The sequence below is a fragment of the Anas acuta genome, chromosome 1, assembly GCF_963932015.1.
Source record: "Anas acuta chromosome 1, bAnaAcu1.1, whole genome shotgun sequence".
NCBI lineage: Eukaryota > Metazoa > Chordata > Aves > Anseriformes > Anatidae > Anas > Anas acuta.
The window spans coordinates 167791124-167812791 of NC_088979.1; the positions used below are offsets into that span (position 1 = coordinate 167791124).

At 38.5% G+C, this 21668-nt stretch overlaps 1 protein-coding gene across 1 annotated transcript in view; it reads right to left on the reverse strand.

Annotated features, from left to right (window-relative positions):
- NUP107 (nucleoporin 107) overlaps positions 1 to 17368 on the reverse strand; it is a 28622-nt gene extending 11254 nt beyond the window's left edge. Inside the window, exons 1-15 of the mRNA XM_068669258.1 lie at positions 17230 to 17368; positions 17046 to 17131; positions 15281 to 15370; positions 12208 to 12323; positions 10171 to 10297; positions 9564 to 9667; positions 8568 to 8695; positions 8196 to 8244; positions 6911 to 6982; positions 6334 to 6422; positions 5320 to 5398; positions 4038 to 4151; positions 2028 to 2118; positions 930 to 1006; positions 279 to 338 (exon numbers count right to left, since the gene is read on the reverse strand). Coding sequence (XP_068525359.1) covers positions 279 to 338; positions 930 to 1006; positions 2028 to 2118; positions 4038 to 4151; positions 5320 to 5398; positions 6334 to 6422; positions 6911 to 6982; positions 8196 to 8244; positions 8568 to 8695; positions 9564 to 9667; positions 10171 to 10297; positions 12208 to 12323; positions 15281 to 15370; positions 17046 to 17131; positions 17230 to 17333 — 1386 coding nt within the window. The 5' untranslated portion in view covers positions 17334 to 17368. The remainder of the gene's footprint in view (positions 1 to 278; positions 339 to 929; positions 1007 to 2027; positions 2119 to 4037; positions 4152 to 5319; positions 5399 to 6333; positions 6423 to 6910; positions 6983 to 8195; positions 8245 to 8567; positions 8696 to 9563; positions 9668 to 10170; positions 10298 to 12207; positions 12324 to 15280; positions 15371 to 17045; positions 17132 to 17229) is intronic.
- Positions 17369 to 21668: the final 4300 nt, after the last annotated feature.

A 21668-nucleotide genomic window follows, 5' to 3' on the forward strand; every position in this document is an offset into this window, starting at 1 on the left:
TACTAAAATTAAAAAGAAATAATACAATGGAATTAGAACGGATTGTACTGCTAGCTAGCATGAATGATACTAACAGAAGTCTATCAAGTGTATTAGCTAAGGCATGAATATCCTAGAGATCACATTGACTAAAGCAGAACTGTGTGTCATTCTCGTATTTACTAGATTATTGAAAGCACATTAAGCGCTAATTGCAGCATGTCTGATGATGTTACTGTCACATATAAGAACCGTAATGCACAACTATCAAACACCATTCACTAGGAGGCTTGACATACCTGTTTGAGGTTTCCACTGAGTGCTGCATAGATTGCTCTCTCATATCTATTAAACTGCTCCTAAAATAAGCAGTTGAAAACATAACTTTGAGTTAAAAAGCATGGATGTTTCCTGATCACTTTACATTTTATTAGTGATTAATCCATTACAAAATGTTCCACTTGCTTCCAAAAAAACAACAAACAAACAAAAAGAAATGTTCCACTTGCTTCCAAAAAAACAACAAACAAACAAAAAGAAATTGGAAAATCCCAGGACATATCAGGGGCCAAAATAAAAATAGCAAGTGACTTCCCCTTCTGTAGCAAAACATTGTAACTTATCTGAAAAATTTGCATGTATCTGGAAAGACAGCAATGTTTTTTCCTTTCCCAATCAACCGAGTCAAGATGAAAATCAAAGTCAGTGTGAGCATTTTCACTTTCAACCAAATAAAAAAAGACATTTCCTAAGCCTTAAAAATTGATGATAATTATGTAGATTTTGCACTGTAAGACATAACTATATTATTTCAGGAGTCCTCTTAGAAAAGTTAAAAAATCCTTGCAAATCCTAGAAGCAGCAAACACAAACGGTAGGATTACTTAAAATCATGTTATCGAGTTTGAAGAAATTCATCTTTAATATCAAGCAAATTAACATCAACTTACCTCTTCAGCCATACGCCAACAACTTATTTTCCAAATGCACCTGTATGGATTCCCTTCAACGGGCTCCAGCTCTCTTCCTATATGCAAAGGATAATTAAACAAATATACTATTAAAAAAATAAAGAGAAAACAGTGACAAGGTAAAACCTATTTTCTGTTATTAACCCTATCCCAATCCCTAATCCTGTCCCTTTGAAACTCTTCCCAAAGCTTCTCAATCCTTTTGACTGGGCTGCGGGGTAGCTTTTCTGGGAAGCCTGGTAAATGCACAACTAAAAATTACAGTATTTTAAGCATTTACCTGCTATTTAGCCTTGCAAAAAATTGTTGTTTTGACTGCAGCATATCTATTTACATTTAGAAAACACAGAGTTAAGGAGCAAATATTTTTTAGGAGTATAAGCATCTAATAAATGCTGCTATTCTGCAGGCCTCTGCATGAGAGTACATCATGGAAAAAAAAAACAATACATGACTGCAGACTAGGTGGATAACACTCAAAACAGGGCTAGGACACCAGTGAGTTGTGCAGATAAAAACAGTGGAATATCAGGATTCAAAAAGTAGGAAAACAGTATGCCTCCCAGTCCCAGCTGTGCCTAGCATACAAGACATGTTCTTAAATCCTTTTGTGTCCAAATATTATAAAAGCGTATCTTTTTCCTTCATTTACATTTGCTGAACTCAAGTCCTGCTGTATCTTTCTGAATCTATTTTTTTTTTTCAGTCTGTAAGCAATGACACCTTTGCTAGAAGGCAGAAGTCAGATGTTGAGAAAATAGATAATGAAACATTATATGGTAGTGGAAAAGATCTGTATGGAATTCCTAGACATCTGTTTCCTAGCCATTATGCTTTCTTTTCAAAAAATAAAATGACTTTACCGTGTTAAGTGGATTCAGTGTGCTCAAACCTTCAACTAAAATGATTGCAGATTAGTTTTTATGTAGGTTCAACAGACATGGTAAAAACATTTTAGATATAAGAAAGGCCCTGAAGATGTAAAGAAAAAACAATTTCTTTTTGCTAGAGACAGACATTAAGAGAAAGCCCTCTTCCGTATTTTTATACATCTCAAGTGCATTTGGAAGCAGATACCTCCATTTCTGTTAGGATCGTGATACAATTTCCATCCTTCCAAAGTTGCCGCTCTCCAGGCCTGACCACATCGTTTGCATAAGCGTTGTGCCTGAAAAACAATGCATTTTCTCAGCAATGGACTTCAAGGTAGGAAACCCACCAGTTTCTCCATTAAAAACGTAAACGTTATTAAAATAGCTAACTTGCATAGAGATTGTAATACAAAAAAAAAAAAAAGAAATAAACAAAGAAACAAAGAACCTTAAACTCAAAAGAACTGAGAGTTGAAAGTCAATAAAAACTCATTAGCTTGTTTTTCACTAAACGTTTCAGGTTTTCTGCCAGTACTTAGAGCAATATAAGAAATATGCTACAGTCCCACCATACTAGCTTAGACAGCTGTTACACATCCTTCTGATAAGTTCACTTTAAGGTATCATCTTGTTGCTTAGATGGTCTAATCCATCTCTTCACCTACTTCTCTAATTGACTGAGCTTTCCAAACCCCTCAAGCACTTCTAAAACCAGCAATCCTAATTTTCCCATGATATTCAACAGTCTGCTCACTAGCACGAAAAGGTTTAATTCAAAGCTATTTTGAATAGTGTGGAATGTAAAACAAACTCTGTGAGGAAAAAAAAAAAGCAACAAAGCTTGCTTAGAATTCTAATCCTACACCTCTGAAAAAAAAATCAGCTACAGATTATCTGATTAGTCTGACTGGTATCATTCCAACACTAACAAAACACCGAACAGCAAGAGAAACTGCAATACGTGGCCTTGGTTTGTTTAGCTAACCTCCATTTGCCTCATGCTGAAAAGGCTGCAGACATCCAACCATTTTGGGAACGGTAACAAACAAAAGAACAGACAAACAAGCCAACACGTTGGTCTAGCTTAGGAGCTGTGCATTACATGTGGCAATGTAAATTAACCAAGATTCACTGTTAGTTCAGATTAAACTCTAAATAAACTTATTATTTCAGTAGTGAATAAGCTGCTTTGTGCTTATCAGACAGTAGCAATGTCTAGCAGCTACTGAAGAACAAGTGAAATTGCAGATTTATATTCATACTCTGCAGCAACATAGTCTTGTGCCCATACTATCAGAAAATGAACGGATATGTACCACAGGGGAACAAAACGCTAGCAAGTAACCATTTCCCTAAGTCTAAGGTTTTGGTTACAAGACTCTCACGTTCCTTTTCCTTCCCATTAACCAAATATTCCATGTATGTAGACATTCCATGTATGTAGAGCCCGGTATAAGGGACTGTGTTTCCAACTGAGGTCTTTGACAACACAACTATTTACATGATAAAATCACAAATGCTGCTCTGCAACTGGGAATCTTTATTGAGAACTGCTTTAGGATTGCCTGGATGTTACTCAGATAAGGAATAATGCTAAGTATATGCTACATATATATTTAGTATATTCAGTAAGACAGGGCAACAAGCACAATTGTAGTAAAAGAGTTAATGGAGGAGAATTACAGGCTTTCTAGAATATTCAGATAAAGTCTTTCATAGCTTTTGCTGCTGAAGACCCTGCCAAACAATAAATGTAACAAAACAATAAGTAGAATGCTAGCCATGACTCTCCCTCAATTCCATTCAGATCATATAATCAAGGGGACATCAGAGGAGCAGAGCAAGTAAAAGTTGCTTATGATTTTATATATTGATTATCAGACATGTGATTAGGAAGTTCTTAAAAAAATCCAACGTGTTTGTCTGGCAATATTTAGTATCAAGCCACTACTGTCAAACAACCAAAATATAAAGGTGTAACTTTTCTTTCCATAGCATCTATTCCACACCTGAAATTACTTAACTAAACGCAAGATTTTTTAACTACAATTTCAGCAATTTCACTTTCTTATGGATAATTAATTGAAACTTAAATCCCTACGAGCCAGAATTAAACAGGCATTTTAGTACACAGCTTGTCAATAGCTTTAATAGTAAGATTTTAAATAAGTTTAACTAGTTAACCAAGAAGATTCTTCCACTTCCCGTGGCATACCTCATCTGTCATTCCTGCTCTGATGAGAGTGAAGAGATACTTCAATAACCTTGCATCATCTTCTCGATCCAAATCGTCAAGTGGCAGTTTCTGTCTTATAGGAGCATCTGGATCCTGCAAGGAAAAAGGCACCACTCATTCACACAATGCATATCTGCCTCTTCCAATGATTTCCTGTCCTGCTTTATAATTTTGAGTCACATTTTTACGTTGGCACGATATGCTATACAGCCAACATATCTAGCGTGATACTTTCCTGTCTTTCCCCTCTTATTTCTTTTATTCCTATTCTGTTACTATTCCTATCAGAGGGAGCCACTGCAGTCACTTTATTTACTCCACCACCTTTTCTTTGCCTCGGATTTTTCATCTTCAAGTTCCTTTCGTCCTTAAACATCATTTCCCCTTCTGCCTCTCCACCTACCAGACAGTCTGTCCTTCTCCACCTTCTCAGAAGCCTTTTCTATAGCTGTATTTGCTTCTACTTAATCAAACAGATTTTCTCAAGCCGCTTTTCAATCAATGCATTGATCACTCCCCAGTCACGTTCATCTTCCACGACTGCCTTGCTGTCAGAGACACTTCATTCTCTCCTTCGACTGGACAGTCTTTTCTTCCCTTGACTTTCCTCCTGTCAGCTTTTACTACAGTAGCTCTAAAGAAATCCCATCATTTATGGGATTTAGTTTCATTGCACTAGTTTCTGTATAACAACAGCATGTCCTTACTTATAAGGGCTTCCACTAACTTCTGTAAACTTTCCTGCTTATGAACATGAGTTTGTTTCAGACAAAATTTACTAATAAAGACATTTATTTCACTACATAGACCACAGGTACTTGTGCTAGAAAAAGTGATGGCTGAAAGAAAACAGATGTCTACACATCTCAAAAGAACTCCAGAAGTATCCGGGCTCATTGAGTCTCTTCCACTGCTAATTCCTTTACAACATGTTCAAACTTCCAATTAAAATCAGTGAAGTTTATTTCATCATCATAAAAAGCTTTTCTAGAATCTCATTCATCTGACAGATCTAATAATGTAATTGTTTTCTTAATTATTCTACAACATTCAACTTCAACGCTAACATCATCTCCTCAGCTAGTCCTTACTGCTTCACAACTTCTGTACTGATTTTCACCTTTTCCAGCTTAGCGTTCTGCAATTTTTAGATACCAGAACTTTATAAAAATTGGTGGAATTCTGTGAAAATAGCATATATGCTCTCTAATTCAATTTATATCCATTTTGAAACCAAGCCTTAAATTTAAATAAAACTTACCAATTCTGTTACGAGAGCTCGAGAACTTCCTGTGTATGTACCTAACTGTCGCTGCTTCAGGACATGTAGTGTATTCTCCCTGAAAGCAATTAAAAGCTCTTCAGAAAAAAAAGGTTTTAGAGCAACCACATTTTAATAAGACACAAATATTAAAAAATACTTAATACTTGTGAGTAAGTGGAACAGGATTACAGAAAAGACATACCTGATTTGGTTTGTGTATCAATGGACTGCGTTAGTGAAAATGTAAAATTTCACTAGAAGTATAATAATGGAATCAATTCCCATAGCTTGGATTTCTTTCAAAAGCACCCATTATTCTAATCATTCACCTATTTAAACTGTGAACTGATTTCTCCATGAGCAAAATTTCTCATTAGTATTCACTGTAGTCAGTCTAGGACAGAAATTCAAATCATGTTGAACATGATTCCAAAAGCCTGTATTCACTCATCCACTGAAACCAAGTTTACTCTAGGCAACTAGAATCACAAGCAGGCTTTGGTCTTTTCTGCCATAAAATCCACCATCGATAAAAAAGATTACAAATAATGACTTCTGAGGATCAATGACACAAAGTGATGACAAGAACTTGAACAGGCAAGAAGTAAAGACAAAGAACTGAACACCTGAGAAACAAATAAGAAAGGTTTTATCTAGCATAAATAACAGGTTGAACAGCAGGTGACCATCTCTTACTATTCCCTATTATGAAAAAACAAAATCATCTTGTTAAAGAGTAAATTAAATTGTTTTCATGGCTTTCCTTTCATCCTCCCAAAAGCAGCGCTTGACATTTGAGAAGACATCCTTTAAGTTGGGGAGGAAGCTCAATTTTACATCTAAGAATTGAAGGAAAAGAAGTAAATGAACTGACCAACTTAAAAAAAAAAAAAAAAAAAACAAACATAAAAAAACAGTTCTTCAGAGTGATTTTGGACCAGTTCTGTGTCTAGGTATGTGAATCTTACACTCAAATGAAGCATGTACACAAAACACAAAGTCTGAACTCACCAATATACAGATTTTGCATAAAACTCAATATTATCAGAGAAGTCCCCAATTTCATCCTTGGCAATGCTCTCTAGCCAGTCTACCACCATCTGGAATGATAGGAATTTGCACTTTTAAGACAAACATTTAACAAGTAATATTTTAACTGTCTTCCTCCCATGTCTAAAACTACTTGTTATCTAGAGAGTAATCAAAAGACTACACCACTGTACATACCCACTTTGAAGGTTGTTTTGGCCCTTAATCTATTTCTTACTAGATACTGCAGTTACTACAGTGCTACCAGTTTATTAATCATTATCAACAGTAACAGATGCTCCAAATAAGAATAGCTCGCAGCCTTCCATCCTCTCCAACCTAGCCTGAAAAATGTTTCTGATCTTTAGAAACTAAAGAACGATATTTCTACACGTACAAATAATAACATGCCTAAATGAATAAAAAGAAATAAGTATTAGAAACAGCTTAATTAAGTGCACATAACTCATATTTTCTGAAGCTTGTGCAATACTACTGTTACAAACATTTAAATGTCTATTGGTCTATTTCCATTCTTACCATAAAAATGTTGTCATACCTGGCTTTGTCGAACAAATGAATCTTTCTGAAACAAGTTTTCTATATTCGTCTTCTCACTAGCATTTAAATGCTATTTAAGAAAAAGTTGATTAGTACTTCCTCAAAAAGAAAACTTGACACAAAAACACTAATGCCGAACCGAACACATTAACTTACAGATTTTCAACAAGTTCAGCATGCTACCTCTCCCCTGTCCCTTTGCAAACAGACAACAATACACATTTGTTTCATTAGGATCATCATCTACGTCCTGTTATACTAAAATCTGTAAAACTAAGACTGAATATAGTTCAAATGTATGACCACAGAAAGATTCTACATAGCAGATCCATCAGTTCCACTGGCTGCATTTGTATCGTCATAAATTTTGCTTATTACTGTGTATGTCAGAAAGTGGACATTTTTCTAGATCATATAAACTGTAAACATGAGCAAGTAGAAAAAAGGAAACAAAACAAAACCTAGCCATAACACACAAAAAATACACCCCAACTCCTGATATTTCTTCCTGCTCTCCTGCATTAATTTAGCTTTCTTGCTACAAAAGGAGAACAAAATATGAATTTTCCTAGTAAACAGAGATAGGAAGAGACTTATTTTTGCACAGCCGTGTTTAATTTAGAAGTACTGACAACTTTGCAGTGGGAATCATAGATGAAGCTATTTCATGACTGAGAAAAAAACAGCAACAATCATAAATTTTACAAAGGCAGAGTCACTTTGCTTATTGTTTTGTCTTCCTAAGCATATTCTGGCAGCAAAGGCTGGAAACACTGTATTGACATAGACAAGACGACTACAGCTGAAATAAGAATGATACAAAAATTTGGATTTCTTTTGAGATAAATTGGAATCAGGATTGCAAAGTACTACACAGCTTGAGACCACATGTACTTCTAGGCAAAGCAAAATTATCTCTGCCCCAGGGGAAACATTATCACTACCGATGCAACTTTTAAAAATAAATATGTAGTTGCTTCCAGTGGATTTTCCAAGTATGTGGGGAATACTTAATGAAACAAAACCAAGTATAGTTAATACAAATTCTTATAATTGTATTTTCCATTTAGAACTGAGTATTTAAATTCACATTTTCCAACATGTGGAATAATTTAATATTTATCTTGCTAGAGTTCAAATTGGCCTCATCTTTGTTTATATTCTTTTATCTCTGAATTTTGAGGTGGCTGCAACACTGGGATTGTAAAAATTAAAATGTAAGCATTTAGCTTTAACACATATCCCTTACAAATAGTAATAATAATTTTCCCCCTCAATCTTACCATGAGTTCAAATGCAGTTTCATCTTCCAGTGCTGACTGTATTCTGTCTCTAGAAATAAAAGTGCAAAGCCTTAATGATTAAAATAAAGATGAGAAAGTTCAGCAGAATATGTAATAAAAGTGAAAGTGTTTAAAAATACCTTTACAAAAAAGTGTTCTTTTATAAAAATACATTTAAAAAGTAATAATAGGACTGTTAACTTTCAATTTCATACAGGCAAAGGAAATAGGCATAATTATCAGCAGCTAGTTCCATAAACACATAATAAGTAGCTACTTAATTACCTTATTCCATATAAATAATCTTATGCATAATGTATCTAAGAAAGTCAGCTCAGTGCAAAGAAGTAACACGCTTTTCAAGTAAATTACCTATAAAGTGCGGACAAGAGTCTCCATGTTACCATCTCCTGCTTGAGAAGCCACAAGACACTGGCAGTTTTTGAGAACTTTTGCTGTCCAGGAGTTGCTCTGTAAACTATTTTGCCCAGTATGTTCACCTGAGGTAAATAAATGCATACATAGTTAATAATGCCCATCACTGGATATTTTTCTAAGCTGTTGCGATAATCTTTTCATTATCCCGAATACTCCCTCAAAAAACAAATTTAATTACCCTCTCTTCTAAATAGGTAGATGGTACTCCACACCGTAAGTTCCCACAAGAATGTTTAAAAAATGTTTTATGGTCTCTAGGCCATGTAACAAGAATGCAGCTCTCTTTTGCAAGGTGCTTTACAAACTCTGCCCTCTTCTCCCTTTTGTGATCAACACTGTTATTGCTGGAAGTCTCATAACTTCTTCCTTTCAATTGGCCAATCCCTGCTGGTCATAAAGTGTCAATCAACAATCAATTCAAAAATTGTGTCTAAAAGCAGACCTCTTAAATTTTATGTTGAGAACTCTACTGCCAGTTTATTAGGAATGCACTAGAAAGCTCTTAGTACCATCATAGTAAAATGATTTTATTTATTTATACCTGAGACAAATAAGTATTTGTTAATCCAGCTCACCATCACTAACAAAGAAAACTATCTGCTCATGGTTATTGTCACTTGACACTTGCAGGGGAATGACAGCTGGACGATGTATTTAGCAAGTATTTAGCAAGCTACACAATGGGCATTCCTGTGGCAAAGTAAAGTGGTATGCTAATCAATGCTTGTGTTCAGTGACTGGAGACTGCAACCAGCTAGAAGACTTAAAAGTATCTAGGTTAAGCACTGTGAGTTCTCAGCTTAAAGAAAAGGAACAACAGAACTTAAGGAAGGGACTGCAAATTAAAATAAATAGTAAAATAAAAACAAAACAAAACAACAACAACAACAACAAACAAAACAAAAAAAAAAAACACAGCAAACTATTTACCTGACTGTTACATATACTTTCATATTCGTCCACCAGATCAAAAATGGTAGTTGATGTATGCTTCAGGAAGGAATGTAGAAAATCTGAATACATGCTCATAGTAGCTAGAATACATATAAGAGACAGTCCTATTAGACACAATGTGGTTAAAAAATCCAACACTACAAAAAAAAATCCTGATGACAAGGCATCTTGTCATTAATCAAGCTAAGCAAAGGCAGAAATGATAAGAACTATTTATATCCCATAAAGTCAGAAGAATTTACCAGCTAAGACAGTAATATATGCAGAAGCTACGATGTAAGTCAAATAATTATAAAACTTTTGCTGTAAATCTGTCATCTGAGAGAGTTTTAAAGACAAACTTTTTTGTCTGTCTCCACAAAGCTAATCCAGTTTGTGTTTTGCATCACCACAGTGTCCCATTTGTGTCATCAATTTCCACAGAAAACACAAAATGGCAAAACTGCAATGACTGGAAAAGTTAACTTTCTGAACTTTTTAAGACTAGATATTTCTATGCCAAGAACAGTCTAAACAAAATGATACAGAAAACCGAGAACATATATGTGTGGTCAGTTACGATGAAAACTTCAGATTATCTCACCAGCTTCTCCGGGATCATCCTCACGCAACAGCACAGCGCTCATAGTGACATCTTCTGTCATGTCCACATTTGTAAACAGTCCTGTCTGCTGAGGTGAGAGCACTGTTGTCCAGTTACTTTCATCCAACTAAAAGCATAACAGAAAATAAACAGCCATCTCAGACTACTGCAAGCCTAGCTTCAAAGTTTTTTTTTTTTTCATGCTATCTGAATGGTGCAGTGCAATTCTAAAAACTAAAAATGAAATATCTGCCTTTAGATAAAGCGCAATGACTTTAACAAATAGCTCTGAAAAGATAAATTTTAATCTGGAAAAAGGAAATTCTTCATGTTTATTTTCTTTTTTCCCCCACCGGGAAATAAAAAAAAATGTATAACGTAATCAGACCTTGCATTTTACATCACTGCGTATCACTTTTCCCCTTAAAATAAATGCATCAGTCCATCCTTTTGTATTCTGTTAAACGTTTACCAAGTATTTTGTTGACTAGGTTGTAAAGCAGCTGTGAAAAGTTAAATAAAATAGTTAAAATTTGATCAGAACCATTTACTTCTGTCTTCCAACCTTCTTGGAGAATTGCTCAAAACCCCTGATTGAATGAAGCAATACATCTTTAAGGAGAAAAGAGTATTAAAGTGGGAAATAGAGACACAGCTATACTTTCTTGGGAGTATTTCAGGGGAGGTATTTGATAACATATCAGAGATAAGGCAGCAAAATGGCCAAACCAGGAGACAGACCGTACATACTCTGCACTGACAGGACAGCTTCCCGTAACTGTTTCCATGACAGCAACTGCTTTCTCAGCAGCAATTAATGCCATATGAAGATCCCGTGATATGACAATGGTTGATTCTTTTTCCTGACTGTTAAAATGGTCACACCCAAACCAGACAACACTGTCATAAGTCTCTTAAGTGTATCCAAAAACTGTGGACATAACTGTTGTTCTTCCTTTTATGCCCCAGTTTCTACATGCTGTACTTCTCTTGCCTGGTTTCTCTCTGCCGTTATTGCCCTCTAGGCAGCCAGAACAGAAAGCTATTGCACTCAGCAACATCCAGACAACTGAGTAAAAATAACAAGAAGCTCACTTCTACTAAAATATTATCAGGTCTCTGTGGGAAATACAAAAAGGTCTGATGAGCGTTCTAATCTACCAGCACGTAAATTTCCACAAGACATAATTTTAAGTCCTTTTTCCATCACCCTCCTGTGAAAGCTTTGGTTTAGTCCCAAGATTTCCCTTGCTAATCTACACTGGATTTGAGTCAGAGCACTAAATGCTATGCATTTTGTGAGTGAAGTTCATTTTACGTATTTACAGAACATCAAGAGGCTCTGAATCAGGACAACAGCGCTACTGCTAACAGCTTTATCAATGCTGATCAAGAGCCTGAAGGCCCCAGAACCTTACAATTTAAAGAAACAAGCAGGCCATTACAAACTATAGAAACAACCAAAAGGAAGAATGACTTCAAATGCACACACAGAAACACATCTTTCGAGTCAATTTAAAAATAAACAGAGAAAAATTATTTTAGATGTCCCTATTTACAACTTTTCTAATCATTGTTTTTCCAAAGATGTTATAGTAGAAGATAATTAATGTCATCTGAAAAGCAATCAGAACAACTTGCTCTTTGAAGTCCAAACATTAAGATCCAAAGGAAGCCTAATACTGTGCTAAAATAAGAAAAACTCTGAAGGTTTAATTTGCTGACAGAACAATCATCTTTGAAGCATCTGTAAACAAGCAAAGTCAAGCTTTCTGTAGTCACAAGCAGATGTTATAAGGAACAGATTAACATAGTATAGTTAAGAAATCCATAAAACGCTCTTCATTCCTTACTGCATCATCTCAAACACCACGTTACTAAATAACACTAGTAGCAAGCAGCAACAGAAGCAGTAGTAACAGCAAGCTTGTCCCACCTGCAGTTCGTCCTTGGTGCAAATATGGAAACACTGAAAAATGGTAGCTTACTGTAAGTTTCACAGGACCTAAACAGAAAAATGTGCTCAAACCATCTCACCATTGACATATTGCCGAGCAGTCCAGAAGTCTGGAGGATCAGAGGAGATCTCCCTCCTGTTCCCAGGATGGCAGACATATCTGTCTGCTTTATGGCGCTTCGAGACAGCGAAGTAACTGAAAGACAGAGAGCCTCTTCTGAAAACAAAAGCTGGTTAAGACCACTGTGCTTTATCAAGGAAAGTAATCTTGCAGTGCTGACTGAAGTGTTTATGAAATCCTGCTTACAGAAGAAACAGACAAACCAACCTGCTGGAGAAGTGACTTGCTCCTGCCCATTGCTATTGCTATTTTCATTCCACTTCATTCCAGGCTTGTACAAAACCCACAAATACCAATTAGAAATGTCTTAGGCCTGAGAACACTTGGAAGTAAGGATGTTAATCTTGACTATATCCTTACTAATAAAGGAACTTAATAATTAGTAATCCTTACTAATAAAGGAACTTAATAATCTAACTCTCTAGTTATGGTAGACTTATACAAGCAGCATTAACCAAGTCTGAAGCGTTCTCAAGCACTAATCTTGAGTTTGGAAGCACTTCGTCCAGTTTGGAAGCAGAAGATCCAATGCCTGTAGCTTTTTTTAAGTGTCTCAGATAAACAGAAAACTTTCTTAGAACATCCCCAGTCCTGAAGATGGCCAAGAACGTGTCTGGTCACTTCTTCTGACACCCTCGAACTATAAGGGGACAAAGCCATTGGAAACAGGCAGACAGAGGCTAGAAGGCTTCACACCAACAGGTGTTTGGCTCTCCACACATCAGTTTTGTACAGACCTAGTCAGCTGAAGAACCAAAGGTTTCTGTCTTTGTATTAGCACTTACCTTGAATCACCACAAATAAATTTCCTGTAAACTCCTGAGATGTGATAGTCAGGCATACTGAAGATCAAAGAGACAAATCAATTCCCAATTTTCAGAACTAGAATTAGAGCTACTAACATTACCAGTCTGACTCTGAAGTTGTAGGTCAAAGCACTCAAGCTGTCAGCGGGTCATCATTCTCCTCTCCTTCATGGTACCAAAAAATATCTGCTAAAATCTCCCCTGCCCATATGACACAATACGCTCAAGGCTCAGGAATTTACAGGGTGGCAGAAAAAAAACCTACACTGAATAATTCTCAAATACAGTTTCCAATAGCCCCAAATGCACAACTGTGAGCAACTGACATCAAAAGAAACAAAAAAAAAAAGCTTGTTCCCAGGAGAGGAGGTAATGAATGCAGTTCACAAGAACACTTCAAATGTTCCATTGTAGGAATGAGACTGTACAACAGGAACAGAAACAGGAGTAAAAATGCCAGTGTTTGCTTTGCTGCAGGATCTTCAGACTGCTTGAAAAAGAAGCAGCTCTAGCCTTCTCTCCAGGCTGAACAACCCCAACACCTCAGCCTGTCCCCACAGGAGAGGTGCTCCAGCCATGAATGCAGGGCTCCAGTTGGGGTCTCACAAAAGCAGAGCAGAGGCCATCAAATACTTGCCATCAAGTGCTTGTATTTTGGGGGGCAACTGCTGCACAAGCAAACCATACGCTGCCTTTTATTGAAATTCTTTATTGCTAAACTTTCTGAAAATGGGCAAAACAGAAATTTCACAGTGACAGAATCCAGGCAAGTTGTTACATCAACACGTTAGGTGAAATCAAGATCTTCAGTGAAATCAAACAATGCTCAAGATGGTATTCATAACTTCTATTTTATTTTAAAGAGAAAAAAAGTTGAAAGAGAGCCACCTGACTAAAATGTCACAGCATGACATATAACGCTTATCTCTTAAGGGAGAATTAATACATGACTTGTCTCCAAGCAGTCCTGGAAGAAGGATGTGGAGCAGCAGCAGGTGCTGCTCCAGCAGAAAGAAAGCAAGCCTCTCCTCAGAGATTGCTGGAAAACACTGGCTAGATGACAATAAAATCAGAAACCCCTTATATGAGCACTTCAATGATGAAAAAATAAAGCCTATGGGAAGAGACCAACAATAAAAAGTAAGGTAAGCCCTGGTGATGACACGGGAAATGGGAGGAATGGGCATTTCTTCATTTCAGCGAGAAATGGCAAGGGAGGCTCTAAGAGGATTACAGATCTTTTCACAATATGATTAGTGTCAAGGCAATGCTAAGAACAACCTGCAGCTTCATTGTGAGAGCTGTCAATGCTGACACACGAGTAGCTCGAGAAGAAGGCTGATGCTAAGAGCATGTATCTTTGGTGCTGGCTCAGATTTTATATCTTAGCCACTAGATATTGCACTAAATAAGAACAAACAGGGGCCACGCGGAACTTGACAGGGAACCTGAGAAATCACAAAGAATCAGTCTCTCTCTGGAACCTGCGATCTTCCACCAGTGCCAGTTTGGGAACAACTTCCAACGCACTCCGAGTATGTGCAAACTGATGCTGAACACGGGGCTGAGACTGGGAGATGTCAGAGCAACCTGACCCCAGCCACCACCAGCAGTCACAGCCCTTCCTGTGAAGCGTGCTGTCTCATCTCTTCTCCAGTGGAGAAGGAAAGCACTCAGAGATGTAACCAACACATACACCTGTTACAAAGGTCAGCAACAGAACTAGCCTACCACTTAGGGATGAAAAAATGCCTGAAGAGACACTACAAGACAAAATACCTTGAAGAATTGAAGCTGCTGCAAAAACAAAAGAAGTTTGTGAAGAGGAGGGGAATTAAACAAACTAGATTGCTGACTAGCAAGGCAAGAATCATTCAGTTTCAATGTGATACTTGAGTATTTCATTCTGTGCCTACTGTCTTGTCTTTTTACTGGTCACCACCAAGAACAGCACAGCTGTCTTTTTACTCCTCTTTTTTCACTCCCATCAGCTGGTTATATGGCATTGTCAAGATCCCCCTGAGCCTTCTTGCCTCCAGGCTAAACCATCTCAGCTCCTTTCAGCCTCTCCTCATCTATCAGATGCCTCAATCTCCTGATCAACTTCTTGGTCCTTCACTGGACCCCTTACAGTGCGTCCGTGTCTTTACCATTAGGAATTCTTATTAATTATCAAGTACAAGCATATTATTCCTTTTAACTATATACTAAAGTAAAAAGTCTTACGTGGCTGGCGAAGCAATGAACAGGGAGTTCTGGAAATCAGATGGCTTCTGGGCGTCATGTTTGCAATGCTGTCATCCAGGGATGTAAAAACTGATTAACAAATAAGTTAAGAAACACTCTTCCACACAAACTTTCAGGTTTATGCAACAACAACAGTTCTATTGTGAACACTTGGAAAGGAAGAACGTTTTGGTGGGACTGAAATCTAATAAAGGTTACACATTCTGTCTTTCAGACTAAAGCAGAAAGTCTTATTCATAATCCTGAATTAGGTCATGAAATGTTTCGCCAAAAACTGGAGAGCTAGAAGGGACACTCTACAATAAAATTCAGAAACATAAGCATAACAGGTGTGGGATGTCTTGGTCCTTGTAAGTGCTTGGATTAAAGAGAGTACTTCTGCCCCGTAAGGAGCTGCTATATCCTGCATAAACCGCAAGAAAATTCAAGCCTGAATGCTTTAAGAAAGTTTTCTATCATTCCATTCCATGATACCAATGACTTTAACAAAAAGGCCTCTGTTGCTCTACTTTGCCTCCTCCTGTCAGCAACCAACTTCGATGCTCTAGGCATGGTTTATTAAAAAGTGGTGTGAAAGTTTCAGCAGCCTCTCTCATGTCAGTCTCTAGAAACATTAATTCTAAACAACAACCATAAACAAGGCCAATATCTCACTAGCTTTATAAAGCTTACAAAACAAAAACAAACAACAACTAACAGCAGAAGGATGGGCACAGGTACTGCATTCCTTTGCTGACACAAACAAAAAAAAACAAACAAACAAACACCTTTATATTAGCTGCTGAATTAAGTATTTCTTCGTATTGTAAATAAGTGGGGAGGAAAAAAAGTTCTGTGAAAATTCAGATCTATGTATTGGCGCATCTCGTGTTATTGCTGTGGATGGGAAGCTACGACATACTGAATGAAAACAATACCATTAGAACAAAAAAAATATGCAAAAGAACATAAACCCACAAAATTAAGATATAACAGACTGAAGAAAACTCAGGTATGGAGCCAGCTATGGCTCACATAGTTCTCCAGGCTGACAGTAACCTGAGTTTGTAAGCCCACAAAACCCTGTAAAAACACCCTGCTACAGAAAGGAAGGGGTAAATAAGACATCCTGGCAATCATATTGGCCCAGAATCAAAATAATCAGTCTAAATACAGTCAAGAATTGAGTATACGAGCATCCTGACAGCCTTGTACTTCCCTGAAGTCTAGCAAACACAAGACATCACTACAGAAGCTTTGACACAGGTTGAGATTTATGAAAACAGCAGGGAGGATAAAGGAAGGGAGAGAGAATTTCCACTCAGAAGAAACATCACTCAGAGAGAAGGCAAACACTGCATCCTTTGGCTTATGCCTAACTTAAGGGTCAAGCCGTTAACATCCTCCCTTTTAGCTTTCAGATATTGCAATCGTAGCTTTGTTATTGAACTTTTCTCCTTCTTATGGAATAAAAATACCACACAGAAAAGAAAACAGGCTACTGGAGAAGAAAAAAAGGAACTGCTCAATAGCAAAATTCACTGCAGGGTACCTCAAGAATCAGGTGATTTCAAAGTATTTTTAAGTATTACTCAATTTGCAGAGGTATAAGGCAAGGAGTAATTTTTATCATAACCTTAAACAGCAGGGAGGTTGCTCTGTATTTGCAAACCCTTCCCGAGATGCTCGAAGCGCCAGACGCGGCAGGAGGCCGGCACACGGCAGCGGTTGGCCGGCTGGGACAGCCGCCACAGCAGAAGGATACCGGGCACCCGCTTCTGGGAGCCCTGCCTCCGGCCAGGCCTGGCCACCTCCACGTCGCGGGGCGACAGCAGCTCCCCGAAACCGCTCCTGCAAAACAGCGACACGGGCGCGGAGTCAGCAAAGGGGGGCGGCAACGCCTGAGGCGTCCCCGTGCCCGTCCCTTGTCCCTCGTCCCCGTCCCGCACCTCTCCATGGCCCCGCTCCCTCCCGGCTCCTTCCCCTTCCCGCCTGGGCGCTGCGCACGGAAGCCGCGGCCGCCCTTCCGCCCGCGCCTGCGTGCTGCGGGCATGGCGGGGGGGGGATGTTGGGCGTCCTCCTGTGGCGGAGTGACGGGTCGGGGGTTAAAAATAAAGAGTACACAGACACATAAACGCACACAGACGCGTATACATATACACACACGTTTCTGATGCTGGGAGGTGGGGGTGGTCGGCCTGCAGAAGAGGTTGTGGGGAGGCACCCTGCGGCTTTTCAGGACGAGGGGGAGTGGTTTTAAACTAGAAGAGGGGAGATTTAGAGTGGAGGCTAGGAGGAAATTCTCGCCTCAGAGGGTGGTGAGGCCCTGGCACAGGCTGCCCAGAGCAGCTGTGGGTGCCCCATCCCTGGAGGTGCTCAAGGCCAGGCTGGATGGGGCTTTGGGCAGCCTGGGCTGGTGGGAGGTGTCCCTAACCATGGTCTTCAAGGTCCCTTCCAGCCCAAGCCATTCTGTGACTCCGCAATCCTATGAACATGATTAATCTGTCACACAAAATGTTTTATTCCTCAGCTAGAGCCAGCCAGTGCCTGCTCTTTGCCAAACCAGGACAAGTCTGTGGCCAGCAGCTTGCAGACGAGTGTCTGCCCCACTGCCTTCCCCCAGAGCTCCTCAGGCTCCTTCCACCCCTCTTAAGAGAGAAGCAGCAGCCGTGCAGGGTCACTCAGTCCTCAGCACTCAGGGCAAGCTGACAAAGGTACGAAGCTGCCTCTCCCCTTCCTCCTCAAGAAAAGGTTTTGCACACTCATTAACTACAGGAAAATAATAGAGCCAGGTGCTACCAACAGTCCATTTACTTGTGCTTTAGTACAAGGAAAACCATCCACGTGGCATTGTTAGTACAGACAGGAAAGTAATACATCTAAAAAAACAGCTGCAAGAAGCAGAATTGCAAGACATCATCACAACTGCCATAGCTTGATTAAGACACTGATGAAAAGCAGTGGCACCAACCCACAGTGCCTCACTGGAGCTGTTGGAGAGCCTAACCTAGCAAGGGCCTCACATGAAGAGGGAAACTGGGAATGCTGATGGAGCCCTGGTGTGCAGGCACACAGGCAATCAAGACCCTTAGAGGGGTGATGCTTCACCCAGGAATTGAAGTTCTGATGGAAAAATGTAAGCCTGAAGTTGCCCTTCTATCATGAAAGTGTCAAGCAACAACCTTCATTACAGCAGGAAAGCAAATATTAATACCAAGGAACTATTATAATCTGATGCAATACTACATACTCAGTGCATTTTACTTCTTAACACATCCTCACAATACACATTATTACTGTCTGTACTGTAGTGAGGAGTTCAGTGTAATGCACAAATTAGTATCTGTTTCAGTTCTTTGCCGCCAGCTCAAACTCTTGGGCTAGTCCTATCGTAGGGTAGAAAACTGGAGGCAAGTGAGAGGTGTAGTAAGAGAGAAAATGCTTCCTGTATATACTCCTCAAGTTTATTCAAAGCAGCAACACGAAAACAAGGCAAAAGAAACAAGGCTGAAGAGAAAGTAAGAGAGCAGCATGCAGCACACGTTTTTTCAGAAATAAATAAGTAAAAACAAAACACCATCACATTAAAAGAAAATGGAAGATTCAGGAACCTTGAGAGAAGTTTTCTGAGTCTATACAACCTCTTTAAATGCAGGCTGAGGAAGCACCTTACAGTCATCAAGCTGGCTCCAGGTAAGGGGTGTGCATAGGTGAGAATGGGACAAACATCTTGAGGTGTGTTTCAGGCAGTATTTTTTTTGACTACCGTCCCATTTCATTTATCCAACAAAAAGAAAAAAGGAGAAAAAAGCTAAAAAAAAAGTCTAACGCAAGCACCTTACACTTTCAAGTAGCAGAAGGGAACGCAAATAAATCTTTAGCATGATATAACGGACTTTGAATTCAAACTATGATTACGATTTATAAATACATCTCAAGTTTCACATTTGCACCAGCACTGATCCTAATTGCAACCATGTTGTCAGAATCTCGAGTTTATCCGAGGATAGCAGTGCTCCAATGAGACCTCATCAGCTAGCACTACTAACACACACACTGCAGGTTTGTCACTGATGCCTGATGTTCCTCAATTCCATTCTAACTTTCTTTAAAGTTCACAGGGGTTTACAGGATGTACTAGATTAAGGTTCAGGATTACTTGTGTAACTTTCATCTAGTATAACTAACTCAAAACTCTCATTACGCTTTACAAAATGTTTTAACATAGTTGATAAAACATTACCCTAATGCATTGCTAAGCTGCAAACATGACATCTGACATCTGCACATAAAAAACCGTAGTCTTAATTTAGAACCATCAAAAGCAGTAGCATGAGAAAGTTCTTGTATGATGTGTGACAGCAGTGTAACTGCATTAGCTGAGAGTTCAGTGCAAAGAAAACCATGGAACCTACACCATACCTTGCCTCTCTTCATGAGAAGGAAAGTAGTCACAGAATTGTTGAATGGTTTGGGCTGGAAGGGAACTTAAAGCCCATCCAGTTCCAACCCCCTGCCATGGGCAGGACACCTCCCACCAGACAAGGCTGCCCAAAGCCCCATCCAGCCTGGCCTTGAACACCTCCAGGGATGGGGCACCCACAGCTGCTCACTACCCTCTGACTGAAGGATTTCTTCCTTATAGCTAATCTAAATCTCCGTTCTTCTAGTTTAAAGCCAAAAATGATTTAGTTCATTTTTCTTCTTAGTCAGAATGCATCCTTTGACGTGTGTCATTTTTCATCTTTTTAAAATTTGAATGCAAGCAGTCTTGTTTTCTTTAAGTTAATCTCAAGAATGACATGAAGTATTCATGCGCTTGCTTAGTATTAAAATACCTATGATGACTCTCAAATTAAGTTTTTTTGGGGGTCTCAACCCAAACCGATGTTAATTCCTGGGCCTACTCTTACGAGGAAGCTGAACAAAGTATTTTTATTAAAAAGAAAATGCTAACAATTTCATAACTGTCATTTTGTGTCTGAAAAACAAGACATCAGTGCCAAAGGCCTGTGTTATATTGGCCCTGTTACAAGCAGCAAGCCCAGTTTATGAAAGCTGGGATTTCACATTTAGAATTGTGTCCTGTGTGACAGTGAAGTTACTGAATCCTCCCTGGTAAATTTAGAAGGTAAAGATGCCACATAGGTGGCATGAAAAGGTAATGTATACTGACCAAAGAAATAACTATAATTTCTACTATAATTTTACTCCGCATCCAAGATTGCTGAAGCATTTTTCCCATCCCCCTCCAAGATACAGTAGCCAAAAAAAAATTGTATGAATTAATTCAAAATCAAACTTTTTGAAATGAAAGTGTTCATACCAAATGCAGTCTCGAAGAAAACAAATCCTGTTGGCCACAAACTTTCTTAAAACAATTAAACTTGGGTTTGTTACGCAGAGCTAGTATTTCTTGAGGCTGAAGTGGGTGCAGTGGAACGATGAACACATTCATTTCTCTCCCTAAAGAATATCTCATTGACAACAGGAAGCCACCCTCTGTCCGATGATTCAAAAATTCTGAAAATAAATGGTTCTGGATGGTATTGAAAGAGACACAAACTCTGCACCTATCTGCTGTTTGAAGCTCAAATACTATAACACTGAGAACAGAAGAGAACAGCTTTGCTTGTACTTAAAAACAGAATATAAGGTTTGCTACAAGCATCATTCCAGAATTTTACTTTACAGAACAGAGAAATTAAATTAGGTTTTAAGAATCTTCAAGTTGTTCATAAACCTTTCAAAGTGGAAGGTGCTTGAGACTCAGAAATGAGAACATAGGAGCTCTGCTTTTCTAATGCTACCTTTGAGAACTACATACAACTGCATTTTGTTACGTGTTTGAGCAACTTACTTGCTTTCATTATCCTCCCCATGCACAGACAAGAAACAATAGCTATAAATTGAAGTATAGCTTAACGCTGCTGGGATAGCAGTTTAACTTTGGATTAACAGCTCTCTTTCTTCACTGATGTTTGGCTACATCTTTGTATTACAATTCAAAAGAGCTTCAGAGAGTTGTATACAGACTAACGTCTTCAACAATTCAAGTCTAAAACTAAATTTCTATTGTTATTAAGTCTACGCTGAAGCCTATCTAGAACTAGTTCACTATTGCGGGAGAGTTTCCCCCCCTCAAGCTATCCCCCAAATTAGGAAAGACTAGAAAATTTTGGAAGAAAAGCTTGATTCATCATCATTATTATTATTATTATTATTTCCCTTTAAAGAGAAGAAAATCCTCATCTTTGGTGTTTACCCATGAGGAAACAGCAATTCTAATTACAACATTACAGGAGAAAGACACACAGCTTTAATCAAAATTGCATCAATATTCTCCCACCTTCCCTTTCTATCATTGCAGTATCGGCACATATTACGA